Raw genomic sequence first — 21089 nt, 5'->3', positions numbered from 1 at the left:
TCCCTCACCTGAGGCCTCCAGGCCTGTTGGGATCTGCCGGCCTGAAGGGGATTTCCTGGGGCCGGCCCAGTTCCCAGCCCTGCTGACGTCTCCTCTGGATGAGTGCCCAGAGTTGGGGGGGCGGGGGGGTGCCCAGAACAGCACTCCAGTGGGAAAGGCAGGCGGGCACTCTCCCAGCCCATACCTTGGCCCTCCCTCTGGGGCACTGGGGTCTCCCCACCCCCAGCCTGAGGTGGGGAAGCTGGGGATCCCTTCCATTGAAAGAAGAAGGCACTGCCCCTTGGCTCAAGATCCTGATTTGCTGTGTGACCTCAGGCAAGTCTCTGCCCCTTTCTGGGCCTTGGTGCCCTTTCTCTGAAACGAAAAAGACAAAGATTTGCAAGGTTTTTTGGAACTCTGACACACTGGGATCCTGCTGGGGGTTGGCGGGCAGGGGGCTAGGGGGTCCTGGGAAAGAGAACTAGGATGGAGGCGGGATTCCAGGGCCTTGCTTCCCTACTCCGAAGTAGAAGGTAGAGAGGATGCGGGGAGGGTGACAGGAGGAAAGGAGCCCCACGGCCTCCAGGTGGCTGTAAGAGGGGCAAGGCAAGCTGGAGGTTTTGGAAACATATTTATTTTTAAGTGTCCGGTGTCACTGGGGGCTTTCTCTTTGGGTTTTGAAATGCTCCAGAAGCGAGCACTCTGCATGTGCGTGTTTGCAGAGTGGAATATGGGCTGTATTTATTCATCCTTTAGCCGGAGCCCTTAAAAATATAGACGGCTAATGTCTTCAGTATGTATGAAATATCCCATATGCTCGGAAACAAAAGGGGCTCTGTTATTAAAGTTTCATTTCCACACGCCCCCTCCCCTCCCTCCCGCCCGCCCCCCTGACACCCTGCCCTCCTTCCATCCAGCTCAGCCTCTGCTCCGAGACAGAGCGAGAGCGAGGAGGCAGGCTGGCAGTCGTGGCCGGAGGCCCCGGGCATAGCTGGTCCCTGAGCGAGTGGGTGCGGATTCTGGCTCCAGGTGAGGGGGAGACCTTGGGAGAGGAAAACAGGGTCTTCCTGGGGAGAGGGCCCTCTGGGGTCCCTGGTGTGGCCAGTGGAGGAGTGGGGGTCGAAGTGGTCCTTCTTGGGGGCGCCTGTGGGGCCGGGGCCCTGGCAGGGCCCGGCTGTCTGGGACGGAAATGCCCGTTCTGCTGCTAACTGAAACCACATGTGTCTCCCAGGCAGCGGGACAGAGACGCCGCCAGGCCTGGGGCTTGGGACTGGGGGGGGAGGAAAGAGGCAGGCTGGCCCCGCTGTGTGCCCAGGGTGAGTGGGGGGTAGGAAGGGTTGGGGTCATTTGCATCTGCGCGAATGAGAGTGCGTCAAAAACCGCGCGTGAATGTCTGAGTTGTGTGTGTGTGCGTGTCGTGTGGATGAGTGTGTGCGCGTGAGCGTGTCTGCAGGTCGATGGTGGCCCTGTTCACAGGGCTAGATTGGCCTCCCTCTTGGCCTCCTGTGGCCAGAGGCCTGGGCAGACTTCTACCTATCTCCCTGAGCCTGGGAGCCTGCTGGCTGCCTCCCAGGAGGGTCTTCGGGGGGTGAGGAGACACCCCAGCTGAGTTGGTGCCGGTCCTTCCATGCGGGGACACCCCCATGGCCACCATCCTCCTTCGCTCCTTTCCCTCTAGCCCAGCTCAGCCTTCTCACACCCGCAAACCTGTACCTATTTCCCAGAGAGAAAGGCTGAGGCATGGAGCAAGGAGCTAACAACCCCCTCTCCCATATCTGTCATCATCTTTTTTCAGAGCGCTCATGCCCAAGAGCATGGCATCTTCGCTGTAGCCATGGAAGATAAGGAAACCAATCCCAAGGAAAAGGCCAGCTTTCCCATACCATCAGGGAGGCGGCTTGGGGGCTGTCAGCTCCAGGAGGGGTCAGAGGACAACTGGGACAAGGGCGAGGCCTTGGAGAAAAGGCTGGAGACTGCACTCCGATTCTCTGGCAAACGGGGGCACCTGGGGGCCTCAGTGACCTGAGTCCGGGGTCTTCTCTCCCTAAGGAGTAAGACTCTCTGGGAGCAGGGCTCTGGGATCTGGTGGTGGCCACCTGCCACCACTTGCTGTGGATGTTGGACAGGTCTCCTCCCTTCTCTGGGCCTCAGTTTTCCCCATCTCTACAATGGCAAGTTTGGGCCAAGGTAGTATTTCCCAAAGCGGTATGTGCCACCCTGGGAGCTGGTGAGATGGGGCCACGTGGACTAGTAATCTTCATTTTGACGAGGCTTGTGTGTTATTTTCACCTACATTAGGGAAAAAAATACATAAAGATACATTAGATGAAAGTTACAAACTGCTCAAATGAATGAAGGCTGGGGACTGCCCGATGGTCCCTGGGGTCCTGTTCATTTTGGCCACAGGCTTTCTTGACGCTTTTACCATTTTAAACGCTCAGAAGAATGTTGGTTCCGACTGTCTGGGACCCAGTGTGATCTGCTTATAAACCATTTTTTGGCCCCGCAAATGAGCAGTTCTGTAATTCTGTGATTACAGCAAAAAGTCCAGTTGTCACAGTGCGTGCTTGTGCGTGCGTGCATGCGTGTGTGTGTGTGAAGGGACTGGGGATGGAGTCAGCAGAGCTGAGAAAAAGATCAGCCCGTCCCAAGGTCAGGGCTGGGTGCCCAAGGTCAAAGGCAGGGAGTTTGGGAAAGAGATTGTTCCCTGACTGACATTTTCAAGTGCTTTATCCGGCCTCAGCCTTGCTTTGAATCGCTGGGTTGGGCGGGTAGGCGAGGAGCCACCCTGGCTTCAGCCTTTCCTGCCATTCAGCCTTGGCTCCCTGGCTACTTGGCTGTGTTTAATGTGCCAACCCAGGACCACCCCCTGGGAGGGGTGCACCGGGAGGATGCAGGGGGTGGGGCTTCTGAGACTGTGTTTCTTGTCTCATCCTGCAACAGGCAGAGGGCACCACACATTGGCTCAAGGATGTGAGCAGCCTCCTTGGGTGGGAGGGTGGGGGCGCAAATCAAGACCCCTTCTTGGAGAGGCAGCAGGTGAAGAGGAAGGAGCCCAGGGTAGGCTCCTTGCCCCCGCAAGGCCTCAGTGTCCACACCAGGCTCAGGAGGCATTGTTCCTAGCGAGGCTGCAGTAATTATGTAGCTCTGTCTGAGGAGGGAGCAACATCCTTCTACCTCTAGAAGGTTCTTGTTCCTCTAGAGGCGTGCTTTCCAGGGTGTGGGGAAGACCTTGAGAGTTTTGGGCTTGGGCTTCTTGGAGCAGGGGTGGGCCACATGGAGTTAGCCTGGTCCAGGAGTTAACCAGGAGTTAACCTGGTCCTTGGGACCAGGTTCCCTTGCGGCCTAGACCAGCTGTTTCAAATCCTGGAGAAGCAGCTGGCCAGGGTCAGGGGCACAGTCCCTGCTTACAGAACTTATCACATTTCAATTGGCCTTCAGCGGCCTTGTGCGTCCTACGGAACTGCTAGAGGCTACACCCAAGGCCAAGGGCAAACAGAGGACTGCTTTATGCTGCACTGGCCAGCTTTCTGGGCATCGTCATAGAGAGGTCTGCCTGAGCAGAGAGTGGGCGTTGGCATTGCTTAGTTGGGAGGAATGGGCTTTAAGGAGCAACCCCTTCCTAAAGAAACATTCCCATTTAGCAGATGGAACTTTTCATACGACCAGGGTCCACTTATGTACGTAACCCTTGTTGTGCTAAACGGTGGGTTCCAATGAAGGCAGAGGATTTGAGTTAAACCCAGCCACAGTGATGCCCTGGGCGTCCCCCCTTCCTTAGATTTCACCTTGATTTCCCTTTCCTGGGTTTGCTAGAGGCAGAACGTGGAGGGGCAGCAAGGTCCTTTCCCCGTAGAGTCACACACAGGTCTACCGGTGACGATATCGACTTCAGGCAAAGGAAAGCTGGAGCTTGCTGTGGGGTTAGGAAAAAAGAGAAGGAAGAAAAGCGGTCAGGTGGACCTGTGCTTCGTTCTTGCTGCGGCTATGGGACCTCGCCGGGTTACTGCACCTCTCTCAGCTGTACTTTCCTGATCCGTAAAATGGGTTGTCATGAAGATGCCTGAGACGATGGGACCGAAGCCACGGCACACACTGCACCCAATAAGTGGTAGCTCAAAGGTGTCGGGCCTGGCAGTGACTCTGCTGACTTAAGAGCAGGGTGTCATCACCACTTCACGAGGGGAAGGACGAGACCAAGAGTGATTGCCCTGAGATGAGGGGAGAGTGCTAACTCTTTGCCAGCCTTGGGCTCCAGGCCTGGCCCTGCTCCTACTGGCCCTGTAACTTCAAGCTGGCCACTTAACTCTTCTGTCAGTTTCCTCATCTGTAAAACTGGGGCAGGGATCGCACCTACTTCGTGGGGCGTCGGTGGGGGTCAAGTGAGCCAACCTGGCGTGTAGTAAGTGTTCAGTGGATACTCACCTGGCTGAATGGAACCCTGGAGGCCTGAGGCCTGGGCATGGCTGGCCTCAGGGTCCCTTGCCCCTCAAATGCTCCCAAATAGTCCTTCTGGTCCCTCGGTGGCGTCACAGCCCTTATAGGTAGTAAGGCCAGGTGGTCAGAAGCTCAGGGAGCCTCAGGAAGGCTCCTCTCTGGGGGCTGGTTTCAGATCTCCCAAAACCACCTCCTGGAGGAACCCTGGGCCCCAATCCCGGGCAGTGGGTGGGTGGTAACAGTGCTCTCCGCTGGCATTGCCAGCAGGAGAGTAGGGCAGCTTCCTACAGGAGGGAACCGGGATACTGAGCCTCAGACAGGAAAGGGGCCTGTGTGGGGCTGTGGCAGGGAAGCGGGGTCTAGAAAACCTCATGCAGAGGGGGAGGGGAGGGCCCAGTACCTACCCTGCCAGGGCCTCCCTCCGGCTCTGCTCACTGGAAGCAGGAACCAGTTAAAGGGGAACCGGAAAGGAGAGAAAGAAAGCAAACAGAGTCAGAGAAAAGCCTGGAGCTTGAAGCACTGGGGTTGTTTGGTCTGGCGGAGCCACCTCCTAGGCCACTCCCAGCAGCACTGCACAGACTCCAACAGCCGCCCCACACGCGTGCGCTCCCACACACACACACACACACACACAGACACACGCAGATACAGGCACACATGCAGACACACACATGCACAGATACACACACAGATAGATATGCACACACACACACACACACACACAAGACAGACATATACACACACACACGCACATGGTGCAGCAGCTCCGGCTGGAGGGCAGGTGCTGAGTTGGAGGGTTTCTAGAACCCCTGGCTCAGCCCTTCACTGCAACCACAATAACACTTACCGGGTACTTACTGTTGAGCTTGAAGCCCTTTACTTTCATGAACTGGTTTAATCCACACAGCAGCCGGATGAGGTGGGCGCCGTAATTAGCCCTGGTTTGCATATGGGAAACCAGTCTCAGAGAGGCAAAGTAACTCAGCCAACGTCACGCAGTTTGTCCACCGCTGCCCCCCCCCCGCCCCCGGCCCCCGCCAAAGCAGGTCCCCGGAGCACAGGGCCCATCAGTCAAGCGCTGCCCCACACTGTCCCGGGGTGGGGGGGGGGGCGGGCACTGGGCTGTGGCTCTGCTCCAGGCACCGCGTTCAGCACTTTCACCCCCACCGTGCCTGCCGTGTGAAGCAGCACCCCGAGACTGCCCTTTCCTCGGGCCCAGGGAAGGGAAGCGTCCTGCCCTTGGCGACAGAGCGCAGAGGCAGCAGGGCTGTGGTGCCTCCATGTGTGCGAGCCAAGGCGTCAGCGGAGAGGAGAGGCGGGGGTCGGAGACGGACAAAGAATCGCATCCGCAGCCTTAGCAGCGTTAGACTCGGCACCCCCAGCCTCCTCCTTTAGCACCTTCTGCCCAAGCTCCCCTTCCCCCACCCGCCCCAACCCCTAAGACTGGACCTCCCTCCTCTCTCTTAGCCCTGGGATTCCAGTGCCCCACACCTCACGCTTGTTCAGCCCGCCAGCCCTTGCCTCAGTGTGTTCTGAGTTTCCTTAATGATAGCTTTGGATAACTGTTGACAAAACACGTTTCCCGTCCATTATTTTATTTCATCCTGTATGTGCGTGTATGTGCCGGACGGGGTGGGGGGAGGCGTCGGTGGTGACTATGATTTTCTTGTATCTTGACTCCACCACTCCCTGAGAATCCTTTCCACAGAGGGTCAAACTAACCGAAATACATATCGGAGTCCTCCCCTGGGCTCGAAATGCCCACAGCACAGGTACAGGATGCCGGAGATGTATGAAAGTGGTAGTTATATAGCGAGGTCTCTGGGATCCCTGGGGACAGTACGACCCAGCAGAGATACCGCTGTTGAAAGAAGGCGAAAGGGCCAGTTTGATGCCAGGCTGCACTGATCATGATAGAGTATCCGAAGTGGAGGTGGTGATGGGCTTGCCATGGTTTGTGCTGCTTTGGTTTTCCTGGAATATTGGGGTCCGTTCCCTTCGGAGAGTCTGACAGACCGGACTGACAGTAGAGGAGGGTGAACAGGATGAGGGCGGGGGGGGGGGGTCAGAAAATTCTGTCCCGTGTGGAATAGTGTGAAGGGACTGATTTAGCTTGAGGGAAGGGATAGAAAACAGGGCTGAACTTGTTCTGTCATACTCAAGACGATGGGGCTGAGATCCGTGGGGCAGGGTGGAGGGGCTTCTAGAAGGAAGATGTCACCTCTATAGAAAAGGGGTGCTCAAGACAGACTGAATGAGCTGTCCCTGGGGAAAGGGAGGCCCCCGATACCAGAAGGGAACAAGCTGAGGCTCAGGGCCCTGAGGAAAAGGCAATTCAAAAATCAGATGGGGGCTTTAGCTCTCTCCCAGTCCCACTATTCGGCCAATGCGTACCAGTGTCTCCTGCCTTTGGCTCCCTCCACAGGTGGGCTGAAGTTGAGGGGTCCCCAGGGAGGCCTGGGCACACTCCCCCAGCCAGGTCTCTCCATGCTTCACGGCCTCAACACCTCCCCCACCCCCTGCCCTCCAGGATCAAGACACAGAATCTTTCTCTTTTTTAAATGTTTATTTATGTTTGAAAGAGAGAGAGAGAAATTGAGTGGGAGAGGGGCAGAGAGAGAGGGAGACAGAGAATCCCAAGCAGGCTCCGCACTGTCAGCTCAGAGCCTGGTGCGGGGCTCGATCTCACGAGTCGTGAGATCATGCCCTGAGCCAAAATGAAGAGTCAGGCCTTTAACCGAATGAGCCACCCAGGTGCCCCCAAGACACAGAATCTTGGTAAGATAGATCCACAGACTTACCAGAGTTGAAGGGACTCTTGGCAAGTGTCTGGTTCAACCTCTTCACTTTACAGAGGGGTAAACTGAGGCAAGAGAGGAGAAACAGCTTGCCTGAAGTCAGTGGCTCACAGGAGATGGCAGATCATAACTTTAGCTTGAACCCAGGTCTCCAACCCTAGGTGCCCACCTCCCTGTACCGCCAGGTCGCTGATGAACTGACAATCTGATTCCCCACCCCCGACCCCCGTCAGAGAAAGTTTCCAGGCGGAACCAGTCCACCCCTTTCCCACATCCTATCGTGTCTCTCATTTGAGATCTGTGCTACATGCATTTAGTGAGCACCTACTAGGTGCCAGGCATTACAGTAGGTCCTAGGGATGACAGCTCCTGCACTAGAGCAGGGAGCGTGCCTCGTCCCTCTATCCCTTACAGAGTGCTTTCCATGATCTGCAATTACCTGGCTTATTTATTCAACTACTACTTTGTCGTGTGTCCTACCATGCCCTGCCCTCAGCATTTCCAAGTCCGGGAGACTTGTCCCCGCTGTACTCCCAGCTCCCAGAGCAGCCCTGGCTCACAGCACATGTTTAAAAAGTGCTTGCTGAATGAATGATTGAATGAATGGCAGTGAGCAAAGCTGACACTGTGCCAGCGCTTGTGGGACCAGAACGATGACCAACACTTCCTGGACTTGTCCCTGTGCCTGGTATGGTGCTAAGTGCTTCTCCCATATGATTTCATGTAATCCTCACAAGTCCTAGGAGGTGGTTCTGTCATTGGCTCCATTTTACAGATGGAAAATTGAGGCTTAAAGAGGCTAGGTAACTGCTCACAGCCCTTGTCCCCTCCTACTTTGTGTTATAAATATCGAAGCCACTGCCTCATGTCCTCTTGCCCATGCTGGACTGCTTGAAGGCAGGAGCCCCATCTGCTTACCTTGGTCCCCACCCCCCTCACCCCCCAGTGTCCGGCTGACCCCTGGTGGCACCTTTAAATGCTTATTATATTCCGTTGGGTTGAATGAAAATTCAGTTGGGTTGAATGAAAAGGATATGGTAGAGAAGAGATGAATGGAAAACACTAAGCAAGGGAAAGACAGCAGCACAGAGCAGTGTCAGCACTGGAAGCCATCTTCAAAGACCACTTTATCCAATGCCTCCCTGACCCACATTCAATTTCCTGACTACCTCTAGAGCAGCCTGCCAAGGAGTCTTCCAGGCTCTGTTTGTTCACTGCCAGTGACAGGGAGCTCAGCCCCTACGGTGGCATGAGATAATCCAAGGAAATCATTTAGCTGTGTGCCACATGGTCCCCTGATAGCTGATTTTTCATGGGCGCTTTCTCTGTACCAAGACACTGAATCCACACCAAAGCGTAAGAGGTAGGTACTATTGGGGCGCCTGGGTGGCTCAGTCGGTTAAGAGTCCGACTCTTGGTTTCGGCTCAGGTCATGATCTCATGGTGTATGAGTTCGAGCCCCGCGTCGGGCTCGACAGCACAGAGCCTGCTTGGGACTCTCTCTCTATCCCTCTCTCTGCGCCTCCCCCACTCACTCTCTCTGTCTCTCTCTCAAAAATAAATAAATAAAACTTAAAAAATTTTTTTGAAAAAAAAAAGAGGTAGGTACTATTATTATCCTAATTTGACAGATGAGGAAACCAAGGCACAGAGTTATAGAACTTGCCTAAGGTCTCACAGCTGGTAAGTGGCAGAATACAGAATAGAATGTGAAGCCCAGGACTGTGGCCCTAGGCAGTATGCCCTCCTGACCTCTATGCCAGCCCCGTTTATTGAAATAACATGAGTACACATGTCATTTCAAATTGCCTAGCAGCCACCCTAAACAAGTAAAAAGAAGCAGGTGGGGGAAAAAAAAACCTCGTGGAATTTATTTTAATAACACATTTATTTAAAACCAAGATAGCATCGTCCTAACATGTAATAAATCTTTAAAAAGTTATCAGTGAGACATTTTACATTCTTCTTCGGGATGAGAGTTTTGAAATCCGATGCTATCCTTTATTCACAGTACCTCTCAGTCTGACCTTGCCACATCTCAAATGCAAGTAACGCACGCGGCTAGCATCCCCTGGATCAGACTGTCAAGGTGCTTATGTGGTACCTCCTAGTGCATAGAAAGAATCCAATACATATTGGCCACTCTTATGATTATTTTTGCCACTGATTTTCGTTGGTGGTGGTCCATGGAAAAGCTGGGCTGAGGCCCCAAGCCCTTGGCATCGCCTCTTATAGCTCTATTCTTAATCTGAGTCTTTCAAGCCAGCAGCTTGCTGTCTCCCAGGCTAAGCCAAGCTTCGTGGATCCTTGGCCTGTGGGTTGAGAAAAGCCAGCCTAACTGTCTCTAGGAAGGGCGGGAGAGGCCCGGCTGGGGCCTGCCTATCTCCTGGCTGGCCAGCTAAGTACCAAAGGAAGTGAGGCCCCCTTGGGGTTTACAGGCTTGTGCCCATCTGCTGTGGAGCATGTGGGGGGTCCAAGAGCACATCTGGAAGGGAGAAGGCAAAGGCCCTCCTTCCATGGTCCCTGGGAACACCATCTCCTGCACACTTTAGGCAGACTGGGCCTTTAAATAGAACAAACAAACAAACAAACAAACGCCCCCATCACTGCCCCCTTCTCTCTCTTGGTTCCTGGATAGCTGCTAAGCACATACAAAGAGGCAGGCAATGTGAGCCAGTGGTTCCCAGCCCTGACTGCATATTGGAATCACCTGGGAAGCTTCAAAATAGTACAGTGGTGCCTACCCCCATAGGTTGTAATTGAACTGGCCTGGGGTATGGCTGGGCCTCTGGCGTGTGTAAAAAATCCTCGGGGCTTCTACCGTGCAGACAAGTTTGGAAACCGCTGTGCTAACCCTTAGGGGTACAAGCTCATTTAGCCTTCACAGTGGGTATGATGCAGGTGTGGTTATGGCTCCCACTTTACAGATGGAAAAATGGAGGCTCGCAGTGGTAAGATAACTGGCCCCCCAAGTTCAGCCAGCCAGGAAACAGGCACAGTAGGGATTCACCAGCTATGGTCTTAACCAGTAGTGTGCTGGTAAATGTTTAACAACTGGCTCTCTGGGGTGGGGTGGGGGGTGGCCGGTGGGGGGGGATGGCAGAGGGGAGGGGAACCTGATCTGTAGCACCCGCCCATCTCTATAGTGTTAACAACTCCCACCATGGCCAATTTTGAGCTATCAAAGTGATATCTCTGAGTGCAGACTTGGGAAGAAATTCACACAGGTGACTGTTGGGTCAGGATGGCAGGCTTCAGCACGTGGCTGGGCCCCCTGCCTGCATGGGGAAGGGTCCCATCGAGGGGGAGGTAGGTATCGTTAGTAATTTCCTCAATTTTTAGTCATAGAACTTTCTCAAATGAAAAATTTAAGAACCCCAATACATCCCACAGATAAAAAGCAGTATGTTGTTCGTAAGAAGCTTAATTTATTTTTTTAAGTTTATTTATTTTGAGAGACAGATAGACAATCCCAGGCAGGTTCCGCGCTGCCAGTGCAGAGCCTGACGTGGCGCTCGAACCCACGAACCGCGGGGTCATGACCTGAGCCGAAACCAAGAGCCGGAGGTCCAACCAACTGAGCCACCCAGGCGCCCCAGTAGAAGCTTATTTTATAAACTTAAATTATAATATCATGTGTTTGTGCAAGCTGGGCTCTCCCAGGTGACCCCTCAGGGCGGGGTGAGGGGGCACTTATGAGCGTGGATGGTAGGTGGCATGAGGAACAGCCTCTACTCAGAGCCGGGAGACCCGTGCTCCAAGCCCTCCGTTGACTCTCACTGCCCCTGTGGCCTTGAGCAAGTCCCTGCTCCTGGGGCCGCCATTCTCTTGGGTTGCCAGGAGACAGAACTGCATGTAGGACCTCTGGGGTGTGGTTTTTCAGCCTGGCCTTGACCCTGCGGCAAACCCACCTGACCCCAGAAAGCCTTGGTCCTGTATTTATAGCCATGACTTCAGTCTCTCCGGTTCTGCCGAAGCTGGTTCCCTGGCCCACATATTTATAAACCCAGCAGGGCAGAAATAGATGTGACGTGCATGGGACTTGGCTGATTTTGTGAGCAGGCTGGATTTGGCAAGTCCATTTGGAACGGGCTCGAATCCTTCAGCATCCCGGGTGCTGCGATTCATGGGTGATCCAGAGCTGGAAGGGCACTTGGAGACCCCAAGCCCAGCCCTGTACTTGTCCGGTTGTGGGTCCTCAAGGCCTGGGAGTGGAAACATGTGGCGCAGGTCACAGAGGGCATGGCAGAGCCGTGGCCAGTATGAAGGGTTCTTTGCACTGACCCTCAGAGAAACTCCAGATGGCCAGCTCAGCTCCCAGGCACCCTCAAGTCCTGGCTTGTTGTTTTCCTGCTCTGGAATCATGGGTAGACTCATACTCCCGGCCTCTATTTCCCCATCTGTTAAATGGGAACAGTAGTAGGTAGCTGCTGCCTACCACTAGTAGGTAGTTATTATGGGGAATAAATAAGATCACAATTGCTATAATGTATGAGCTCAGTGCCCAGCACATAGTCAATATTCAATAAATGGTAGCTTTTATTCTGATTATATCCCCACTCACCCCTTGCCAAAAATAATTCTAACAATAGCTGCATCTCATCAAGTACTTATGCACATCACCTGACTTCATCTTCACAACTCTATGACATCATCATTATAATCCTCCAGTTCATTGCATAGCAGGTGTTTTACACTGAGGACATACACTCTGTTTAATGAATTTGGAAAACAATGTTTTTCAAAGAGATAATGCTAATATGCAAAATCATATTTGTATATCCAGGATTATGAAAATACTCAACCCTAAACGGCAGATGTGTTCATAAGATGAAATGAACAATTGCACAATCAGAAGATTAGCATAAGAAATAAATCTCCCAGAGGTTTGCAGGCTTACGTTCCCGAGTTTGCCACCTAATGTTGATTTTATGTATTTATAATTGCATATGAGAATTTAACGTAATTGCGAACTTGAAATACATATGCCATAAAAACACAGAATGGCATCTGTCAAGGTTTTTCACATTAATATCACTGTTTTCTCTGTCCTAATAATACACCGCAGTCCCTGGTTCTCTTTCCTGCTTAATTATTTTTCCATTGTACTTATCACCATCTGACATAGTTTCTTATTTATTTATCATCCATCCACCCCAGCTAACATGCGAGCTTCACGTGGGCAGGGTTTTTTTCTTTTTTGTTCACTGTGTACCACCCGTGCTTAAAATAGCCGCTGGCACATAGCTGGCATTCAGTGAGTACGTGTCGAATGAATGAATGAATAAATGAATGACTGAGTAGCCATTCTCCCAAGAAGGCAACTGAAATTCAGGGAGACGATGTGACTGGCCCAGTTATTGTGAGGCTGCACTGAGGCCTGGCTGACACTCATCTCTCCTGAGAACACCCAGTGAGCCCAGCTTGGGGACCTCTTCCCAGCGCCTCACCTCCTGCCAAGCGATCGTTTCCTGATGCCTCTTGAACTCCCCCTGCCCTGCCCAGCTTCACGTGATGCCCACTGGACCCTGGCTCCATCTGCCCCAGGAGGTGGACGGGAACAGAGGAGAGGAGAGACGTAGGGAGGAAGGAAGAGAGGTCACAGCAGGCTGGGCAGCCAGGGCAGTGATAGCTGGAGGCTGAGGCAGGCAGGAAGGAGGCTAGGATTGGTCAATCTGTCCTGCAGCACTGGAAGGAGGGGTCAGTCAGTAATGTGTGGCCACTACTTGCATATCTCTCTGGAGCTGACTTCAATCCCTGGAAAATGACGGGACAGGGTGAATTCAGGGATAGTTTCAATCTTGCCTGTGAATACCCCCACCACCACTCTGCCCAAGGCCTTTTCAGCTGGGGAAACTGAGGCCCCACTGGAAGGAAGTGACTCTTCCAAGAATATAAAGCAAGATAATCATGAATGCTGGGCTTCCTCATGCGCAGCTGTTCTAGAGGTTGGGGGGCTTGGGATTCCCCCTTTGGAACCATAAGGAAGAAACCCCGCACCTGGGCTCCCATCCCCTCCTTGGAGAGAAGCACTAAGACGGGAACATACTCTCAGCTCAGATTCTTGAGGACAACAGAAGATCTCTTCCTAGTGATGGGGGAACTCAGCTCTGGATGGGCCAGACACTACCCCCCAAACTACTCCTGATGCTGAGGTGCTATCGGGCAGGGGTGGGTAGGCAGATGAGCCCTTTGCACCAGATCTGACTTACCCCTTTCCCCAGGAGAAGTCCATTTGTGCCCCTAGGCTATACATAAAGCTAATGCCTTGGTCACCTTGCACTCATTATTTTGATAAATATTTATTGAGTGGCTACTCTGTGCCAGGCAATGTACCAGATGTTGGAGATAATCTCCTCCCTCTCTCCCTCCCATCCTTCCTTCCTTCTCATTCATTCATTCATTCATTCAGTATTAATTACACTATCGAGGCAGTACAGGCTTATGGATAAGAGTGATATCTGGGGCTAGACTATCAGGAGATGGACCCTGACTCATCCACTTACTAGCTGTGTGAGCTTGGCAAGTCACGTAGGCCCAGCTTCCCTATCTGTAAAATGGGGATAATAATAGCACCCTCCTTATAGGGTTGTGATGAGGAGGGAATGAGTTACTGCACACTAAGTGTCTGGAACAGCACCTGATATAGTAAACACGTCATAAACATCAACTATTATCTTTGTTGTTATGTGCCTGGCGCAGTGCCAGGTGTTGAGGAAACTGCTCCAAAATGTTCCTCTGGCAGGAATCCCTGCACGCCAGCCCTTGTTCCAGCCACCCATCCTCTCCTCCCAGCCCCACCCCAAGAACTCGGCCTTGCAGTAGCTCCCCTAGTCCCATAGGGCCGCCCTCTACATCACCTCTCAAGCCAGGAGGAGAGAGTCCAGGCAAGTGAAGCCTGTCACACTTTGGTCTTCCAGCCTTACCTCCCTCTGCCCTGCCACACGTACCCTAGCCTCAGCCTCTCCAGGCCCACATATTTCTCCAGATTCATCCCCAAATCGGCCTGCCTTCTTGCCTTCACTGGGCCTTGATGGATGGATGGTTTCTTCCATCCATCAGAATGCCAAGCACTTCCTACCAAGGTCCTTCAAATCCAACTGAAGCGTCATCATCCCCAGGAAGCCCTCCTTCCTTCCCCTCAGCCAAGAATCATGAGATCTGCCTCTGAATCTGCCTTTCCCTTTGTTTGCAATTGTTGTTTCTTTTTTAAGTTCTGTGAGCAATGGGGGGCCACGGAGGGTCCTTGAGCAAACGAGCAAGACATTCAAAGCTGGGCTTTAGAAGACTGGACTAGACCCCATAGAGGGTGGAGACAGGAAGAGACTGCAGGTGGGGAGCCCAGGTGTGGAGACTTCCGGGGCAAAAAGTCCTTCAGAGGAATGAGGGTCCAGTCTTCCTGGGCTGCTCCTCCCCTCTCTGCTGCTTCCATGTCCCCACTATAGAATCAGCTCCTCTGATTTCCCCAACATGACTCACTAAATCACTGGGACAGTCAAAACTGACTCTCCATGCTCTGACCCCTGGAATGTACGGATCCTCCGCACCCCTCACTCCCTCTACCTTCCCCTGAAGCCACAAAGCAGGCTGTGGGCACTGCAGTCGGGGAGTCAGGGGAGGCCAGTGAGAGGCCAGGGGAGTCAGGGGAGGTCAGTGCTGCACACTCGCCTGGCTGTCCATCATCCCTAGAGCCCAGCAGGTGAGAATACAGCAGTGCTCCTTCATTCCCTGCTGAGTGAAGGAATCAGCCTATGTTTTCCAACTAATCCCTACAACAACCTTTGGACATAGGCCCTATTTTAACCCATTCTGCAGCTGGGAAAACTGAAGCTCAGAAATATGAAGAGACTCGCCCAGGGTCAGGCGGCCACCGAATGCCGGAGTCAGAATTTGAATCCGATCTGATCCCAAAGAGCCAGTGTCCTTCCCTCATCACACAGGGAACAGCAGGAAGAACATGAGGTTCCCAAGGCTATGTTCCCTGGGCCCACTCTCAGGAGGTCTCGGCAGCCCCTCAGATCTGTATGCACGGGGACCATAGAGCATCTGATGCTCAGCTCAGCTCGGTACCCTGTTTGGACTCCTGGAGGTCAGGGGAGGGAGGAAGGAAATTGACCCCTTGGGGTGGAGCAGGGCTTAGCTGGAGGCAGGTGCCTGGATGCCTGGGTCCTAGTACAAGACTTGCATCTGACCTGCCGTAGGACCTGGGTGAGTCCTTCCCGGCCCTGGGCTCAGAGTTGCCCTTTCGGAGAAGAAGACAATAGGTTTGCTGCCTTCTGCGTCGGCCCTGCCTGCCGAGCCTCCGTGCCCTTAGAGCCTGTGGCCAGATGAGGGATGTGGATTTGAGGGAGCTGGCATTAGAGGACCCCCCCACCCCATATTTCTGCCAAGGTTGGAACTGGCTCTCTCCTGCCCACATTTGGAGATGTGCCCACACAGACAGGCCCCCTGCAGGGGTTCCGGAGTTAAGTCGGCAGCCACTGAGAGCAGAGGGTGAGAGCACAGGGCCTAGCAGCTGAATTCACATCCTGCTCTACCACTCACCACCCGTGTGCCTCTGGATTTGGAATTTACCTCTTCTTGCCTCAGTTTCCTCATCTGTAGACAGCACTCACACACCCGCCCCCCAGGAGTGTTAGGTAAAAGGCTTGGCCACACACTAGCAGATGCTCAGTAAGCAGCAGCTGCCCTTACTGCTGTGGGTCCTGACCACCCTGCCCCTGCCCTGGCCTCCTGAGCTCAGTGGGTGTTCCAGGGCTCAGGCCGCAAGGGGCCTGCCTAGGCCCCCCAGCTGGGTTGGGAGTCCTCCCTCCTCAGGAGGGAGACTTGAATTGGAGTGCTCCTGCCAACCCCTCCCTCCTGGCTTGGCAGCGTGAAGACAACGCTGGCCAAAAATATTTGTGTGGGTGGCGGAAAGTTAACTCTTCCGCCTCTCTCTTCTTTCCTGGAAACCGTGGCCACCGTCAAATACAGCAAAACAGAAGCAGAGATAGAGCGAGGCGAGGCCCCTGTGGCGTGTCAGGGAGAGCCCTGCCCCCCACACCCACTCCTGCCTGTTGCCATCTGGCTCTGTGATGGTGTGGGTGGCGGTGGTGACGGGGGAGGGGGGCTCCAAGGGCCTAGAATCATGGCATCCTGCAATGCCAACGTTGGATGGACCCTCCAGCATCATGTGGCTCAACCCTGCCATTGTGCCTTTGGGCAAACGGACTCCAGAGTACAAAAGGCATCTGCCCAAGGTCGCGTGGCCAGTTAGGTCTTTTCAGAATTCTACTGGCTCTTCGTGAGATTCTAGGATTCTGTGACTCTCTAGTGGCAGAAATCTGGCAGCAGCTGGTGAGTTCGAAAAAAGCATGGAGAGGGAAGGGCCCTGGAGCCATCTCTTCTCTTTGTGTCCACCATCACGGTCAAGGTGTCAGAGCTGGGGACAGATGGAGCCCTGTCACTTACTAGCTGTGTGACTTAGGCAGAAGTCACTTTGCTATCTGAGCCTCAGTTTCCTCACTTCTGAAAGGAGATAGCAGTACCCCTCTCAAGGGGTGGTGGTGATGATTTATCTCCACAACCTGAGCCAATGGCCCAGTATGGCGTAGGTGTTCAAATACCGTGAGTGGCCGTTCTTCTCTGGGCAGAAGGCTAGCTTCTTTGTGTTGATTTCCCTTCCGCTGCGGCTGCTATAACAGGTGCCTGTTATCTTTCCAATCCTGATGCTTGTTGGCCTTTCCCTAGTTGGCACTGGTTTGCCCCAGGGCCAGGTAATGTGCTTATCTTGCCTCTTACCTACCACACTCTCCTGGCACAGCTCCAACCAAGAAGCCAAGGCCTTAACCCAGCCTGCTGGTCTCAGTGGTGGTGGGGGTGGGGGGGGGGTAAGGGTGTCTGGGGGTGGAGGCATGACCTCCAGGTCAAGTACCACAGCAGGTAAGGTCAGTGTAAGCCCCGAGGTCACCAGTGTCCAGACTTTCACAACTCAGGGTTCTCACTATCCATGGGCCAGCCAGGGTGTGTGTGTTGGTGAGTGTGTGTGTATGTGTGTGTTAGGCGGGGGGTTCTTCTCTCCCCATTTTGCAATAGGACGAGTGGGATTCGGAGTGTGCATACTTGCCCGAGTTCACACCGCTAAGCGGAGGTGGAATCTGTTAACCAAGATCTATAAATCCCAGGGTTTCTTCCCAGTGTACGTGGCCACTGGCCATCTTAAGCTCTACCTGCCCTTCCTGGGACATGGACTCCTGATCTCTATTAACGAAATCACACCCCCCCCACCCGTCACCAGAGCAACAAACCTGGTTGCGCCTAGGCTCCTCCCTCTTCCTCCACACCCACTCTCCATCTGCCTCCCAGGCCAGCCAGTTCTCCCCACCCAGGTTCCTCTCCCACCCACCCCTCTCCGCATCCCACATGCCCTCGCTCCGAAGCCATCATCACTGTTAACATTTATAAATAATCCTACTGTTATTATTATGGTTCTTGTTATCACTCACCACTCCCCCCACCAGATTTTAAGGCTTCAGGAATCAGAATACCATATCTTCTTTATCCCCCATTGTATGTTGTCTGGCAATAAAAGCTCAAGACGTTTTTGTGAAGTCAAAGAATAGCCAACACGTCTCGAAAACCATACTGAGTCCTCTGCACGTATTTTCTCACTTAGTCCTCCATGGGGATGGTACAGTTCCTATTTTGCAGACAGGGAAGCTGAGGTTCAGAGAGGGCAGCTAGGCAGGTGGCTGAGCTGGGGTTCTAGCTCAAAGCCTGGGCACACAAGCACACTGCTGCCCCGTCCCCCTTGGTGCACACAGCCTCTTCTGTGACCCCCTGGCCCCAGTCTTGGGTCCTCCGCCCCACGGCTCCTGTGATTCCTGTGGTGTATGTACCTTTTCTGGCATGTGAAAGAATGTTTTCTAGGCGGTGCCCAGTTAAGTATTTTTAAATAACTAGATATTTATTTAATGGGTCTTAGGGGGGGAAATGACTTAGCATGACATACTTGTGGTTTTCCTGCGATTATGGCTTAAGATAAGTCTAAAGTGATAGAGTTAAGTTATTTAAAGTTGATTTGTGGAAAATAGTAAGCAAATAAAGTGTCCGGTGGCATAAGGATATGGTGAACATCTGGGATGTCGAATGACTGAAGCTTGGGACTTGGCTGTGGGTGTGTGAGACCTGTACCTCCAAACCCCAGCCAGTTCTCAGGGCCACCTTAAGGTGGACAAGTCTCAGAAATTCAGCCCAGAACACCCAGCATACGGTCTCATCTGCTGTTTCTTTTCTCCCCGTGCAGATAGATCATCTTGAAGGAGAGCCTCACAGACCAGACACAGGTTGAGAGGAGGGCTTGGGGGTCCACCACCCAACCCAGCCCAGGAGGACCCCACAGTTGGACCTTGCTGCAGCTCTGTGAGTTGGCTGAAGAAGAGAAAGCTGCAGAGAGCCAGAAGAGACCCCCGGAGAGGAGCAAAGACGTGTGCTCGCACAGGTGGCCGGCCTGGCCCCCACTTCTGTGCGTCTCTAAGGAGAGGCAGCACCATGCTGGGTCCCCACCTCCCACCTGCCCCCCTGGGACCCAGCGAAGACAGGCCCACTCCCTGCACCTTCCGGATCCCTGATGGGAGCTACAGGTGTCTGGCCTTGGAGGCTGAGGAGAGCAGCGGTGAGGAGGGCCTTCAGGGAGAGGCAGGGCTCACGAACTTGGATGAGGACAGGGTGGCCAGCAGGAATGGGGACAGCTCTGCCTGCAGGGCCACCCAGGGGGCAGCAGAGCTGCCCAAGGCCCTGGGCATCCAGGCACCCAGACACTCCAGAGAAGCACAAGGGGGGTCCCAGCATGATAACAAGGCCGGCCAGGACGGGAGCACGGTGAAGGCTCAGCTGGTAATGACAACCAGCCCCGGCCCCAGCCGCAGCGCGGGGCCCAGGGTTGCCCAGAAACCAGGTAAGCTCACGTCCCTTTTCCCCTGGACTGCCAGAGCCCACTGGGGACCCCAACAGGTCTCCTGACAATATCTTCCCATGATCCATAACAGTCTGTCACAGTCCCACAGACTGTGGGGAGACAGGGGAGACTGGGATTCCATGCCACATCTATGCCCACTCTTTTCTCTGCCAAGGGGGGCACGGGAGAAGGCAGGGAGAGAAAGCCCTGATATCATGCTTGGTTACACGAAAGTCCATCCCTCACTCTGTCTGCCCTGAATCATTCGTGGCAACAAATGGCCTTGGATTCCAGGCAATGAAGGGGCAGGACTGCCTCTCATTGAACATATTGAGTGTGCCGGCTACTTGAGGGTGCTGGGGACACAGCACCGGGCAAAGCAGACATGGTTGCTGCCCTCATGGGGTTTCTGAGGTACAGACTGAAGCCTTTGATCCAAGCTGACCTCCTAATTTTACAGATGGAAAAACTGAGGCCCGGAGTGAGGAAGAGACTGCTCCAGGTCTCTCGGCATATTGGTGACTGAGCTGGGCCCACATTCCTCACCCAGGCCCCAGTTTCCCATCTGTTAGAGATGACAAAAGCTGGACCCGTGTCACCTGGGCTGAAGTGAGGACCCAAGGACAGTGTATAGGGAAGAGCTCAGTATTCACTGGATGGAAGGAAGGAGTGAACGAACAAATGGAGAAAGAGAAGGAACAAAGGAAAAAAGGAACGTAGAAGGAGGGAAGAAAGACAGGAGAGGGGTAGGGAAGGAAGAGGGGAAGGGAGGGAGGAAGGAAGGAAGGAAGGAAGGAAGGAAGGGAAGGAGGGAGGAAAGGAAGGAAGGAGGGAGGAAAGGAAGGAAGGAGGGAAGGAAGGAGGGAAGGGAAGGAGGGAGGGAGGGAGGGAAGGAAGGAAGGAAGGAAGGAAGGAAGGAAGGAAGGAAGGAAGAGAAGGAAGGAAAGGAAGGAGGGAAGAGGGAAGGAAGGAAGGAAGGAAGGAAGGAAGGAAGGAAGAGAAGGAAGGAAAGGAAGGAAGGAAGGGAGAGGGGGATGAAGGAAGGGAGGGAGAGAGATAATTTTCCTATAGGCTGCAGGAGTCAGGAGCCAGCAGAGCAGGGCGGGACAGGGAAACCCGCACTGAATCACCTCCATTGCCTGGGCCCATGGAAACACTGAAGTGGGTCCAGATGGAGAGGACGTGAGCCAGGCTATGCTTGCTCAGAAGGCAGCTGCTGCCAGCAGATCCTGGGGGCACAGGGCGTGTGGGGGACACAGGCCTGGGAGGGCTAATGCGTCAGGAAGCTGAAGGAACACCTCATTTCTCTGCAGGCATTGCTACCGCCCTGGCTGGCATCGCACCAGCCGTCCCGCCCACTCTCTTTTCTGAAATAATTCTCTCCAGGCTCTGATCACCCCCCATGGCCATCCCCACCCCACACCCCACCAACTCCCCCATGCTTGGGTCACACAGAAAGCTGGGCAGGATCCAGGAGATGTCTTCGATGCATCTAGGGCAAGAAGAAGGAGGACCCCAGGAGCGCCCAGCAGCCCTAAACTTGGAGGTGGGCCCTCACACCAGAGTAGCCCAAACTCGGGTCCCCTAGAGCCTGAAAGCCCCAGGACCTCCTCCTATTCCTCTTACAGACCACGGCTGAGGGTCAGGAGACGTGGGTGCTGGTTCTGGACCTGATACGAACCAGCCAAACCCCAGCAAATCGCTTCCCCTTAGTGAGTTGCAATTTCTTCATTTGTGAAAATAAAACAAAAATAGGAGCCTCTCTACCTCACAGAGCCATTATGAGGTTTCAGTGATCTTAGACTGGGGTAGTGTTTTGGAAGTGTTAGGTGATTCCCGTGACAGATGTTAATAATAATTAAAATAATCCTCAATTCCACAGTATAACAGCTACTATTTGTTAAGCCCTTATGTGCTAAGCCCACTGGGCTAAGAGCTTT

At 53.7% G+C, this 21089-nt stretch overlaps 1 protein-coding gene across 1 annotated transcript in view; it reads left to right on the top strand.

Annotated features, from left to right (window-relative positions):
- The first annotated feature begins 932 nt into the window (after positions 1–932).
- The window catches only part of SYNPO (synaptopodin), a 55035-nt gene continuing 34878 nt past the window's right edge, over positions 933–21089 (top strand). The window contains exons 1-2 of the mRNA XM_042994207.1: positions 933–1008; positions 18499–19149. Coding sequence (XP_042850141.1) covers positions 18744–19149 — 406 coding nt within the window. The 5' untranslated portion in view covers positions 933–1008; positions 18499–18743. The remainder of the gene's footprint in view (positions 1009–18498; positions 19150–21089) is intronic.

This window comes from Panthera tigris, chromosome A1 (assembly GCF_018350195.1).
Source record: "Panthera tigris isolate Pti1 chromosome A1, P.tigris_Pti1_mat1.1, whole genome shotgun sequence".
Classification (NCBI taxonomy): domain Eukaryota; kingdom Metazoa; phylum Chordata; class Mammalia; order Carnivora; family Felidae; genus Panthera; species Panthera tigris.
This window is presented reverse-complemented; position numbering and strand designations above follow the sequence as displayed.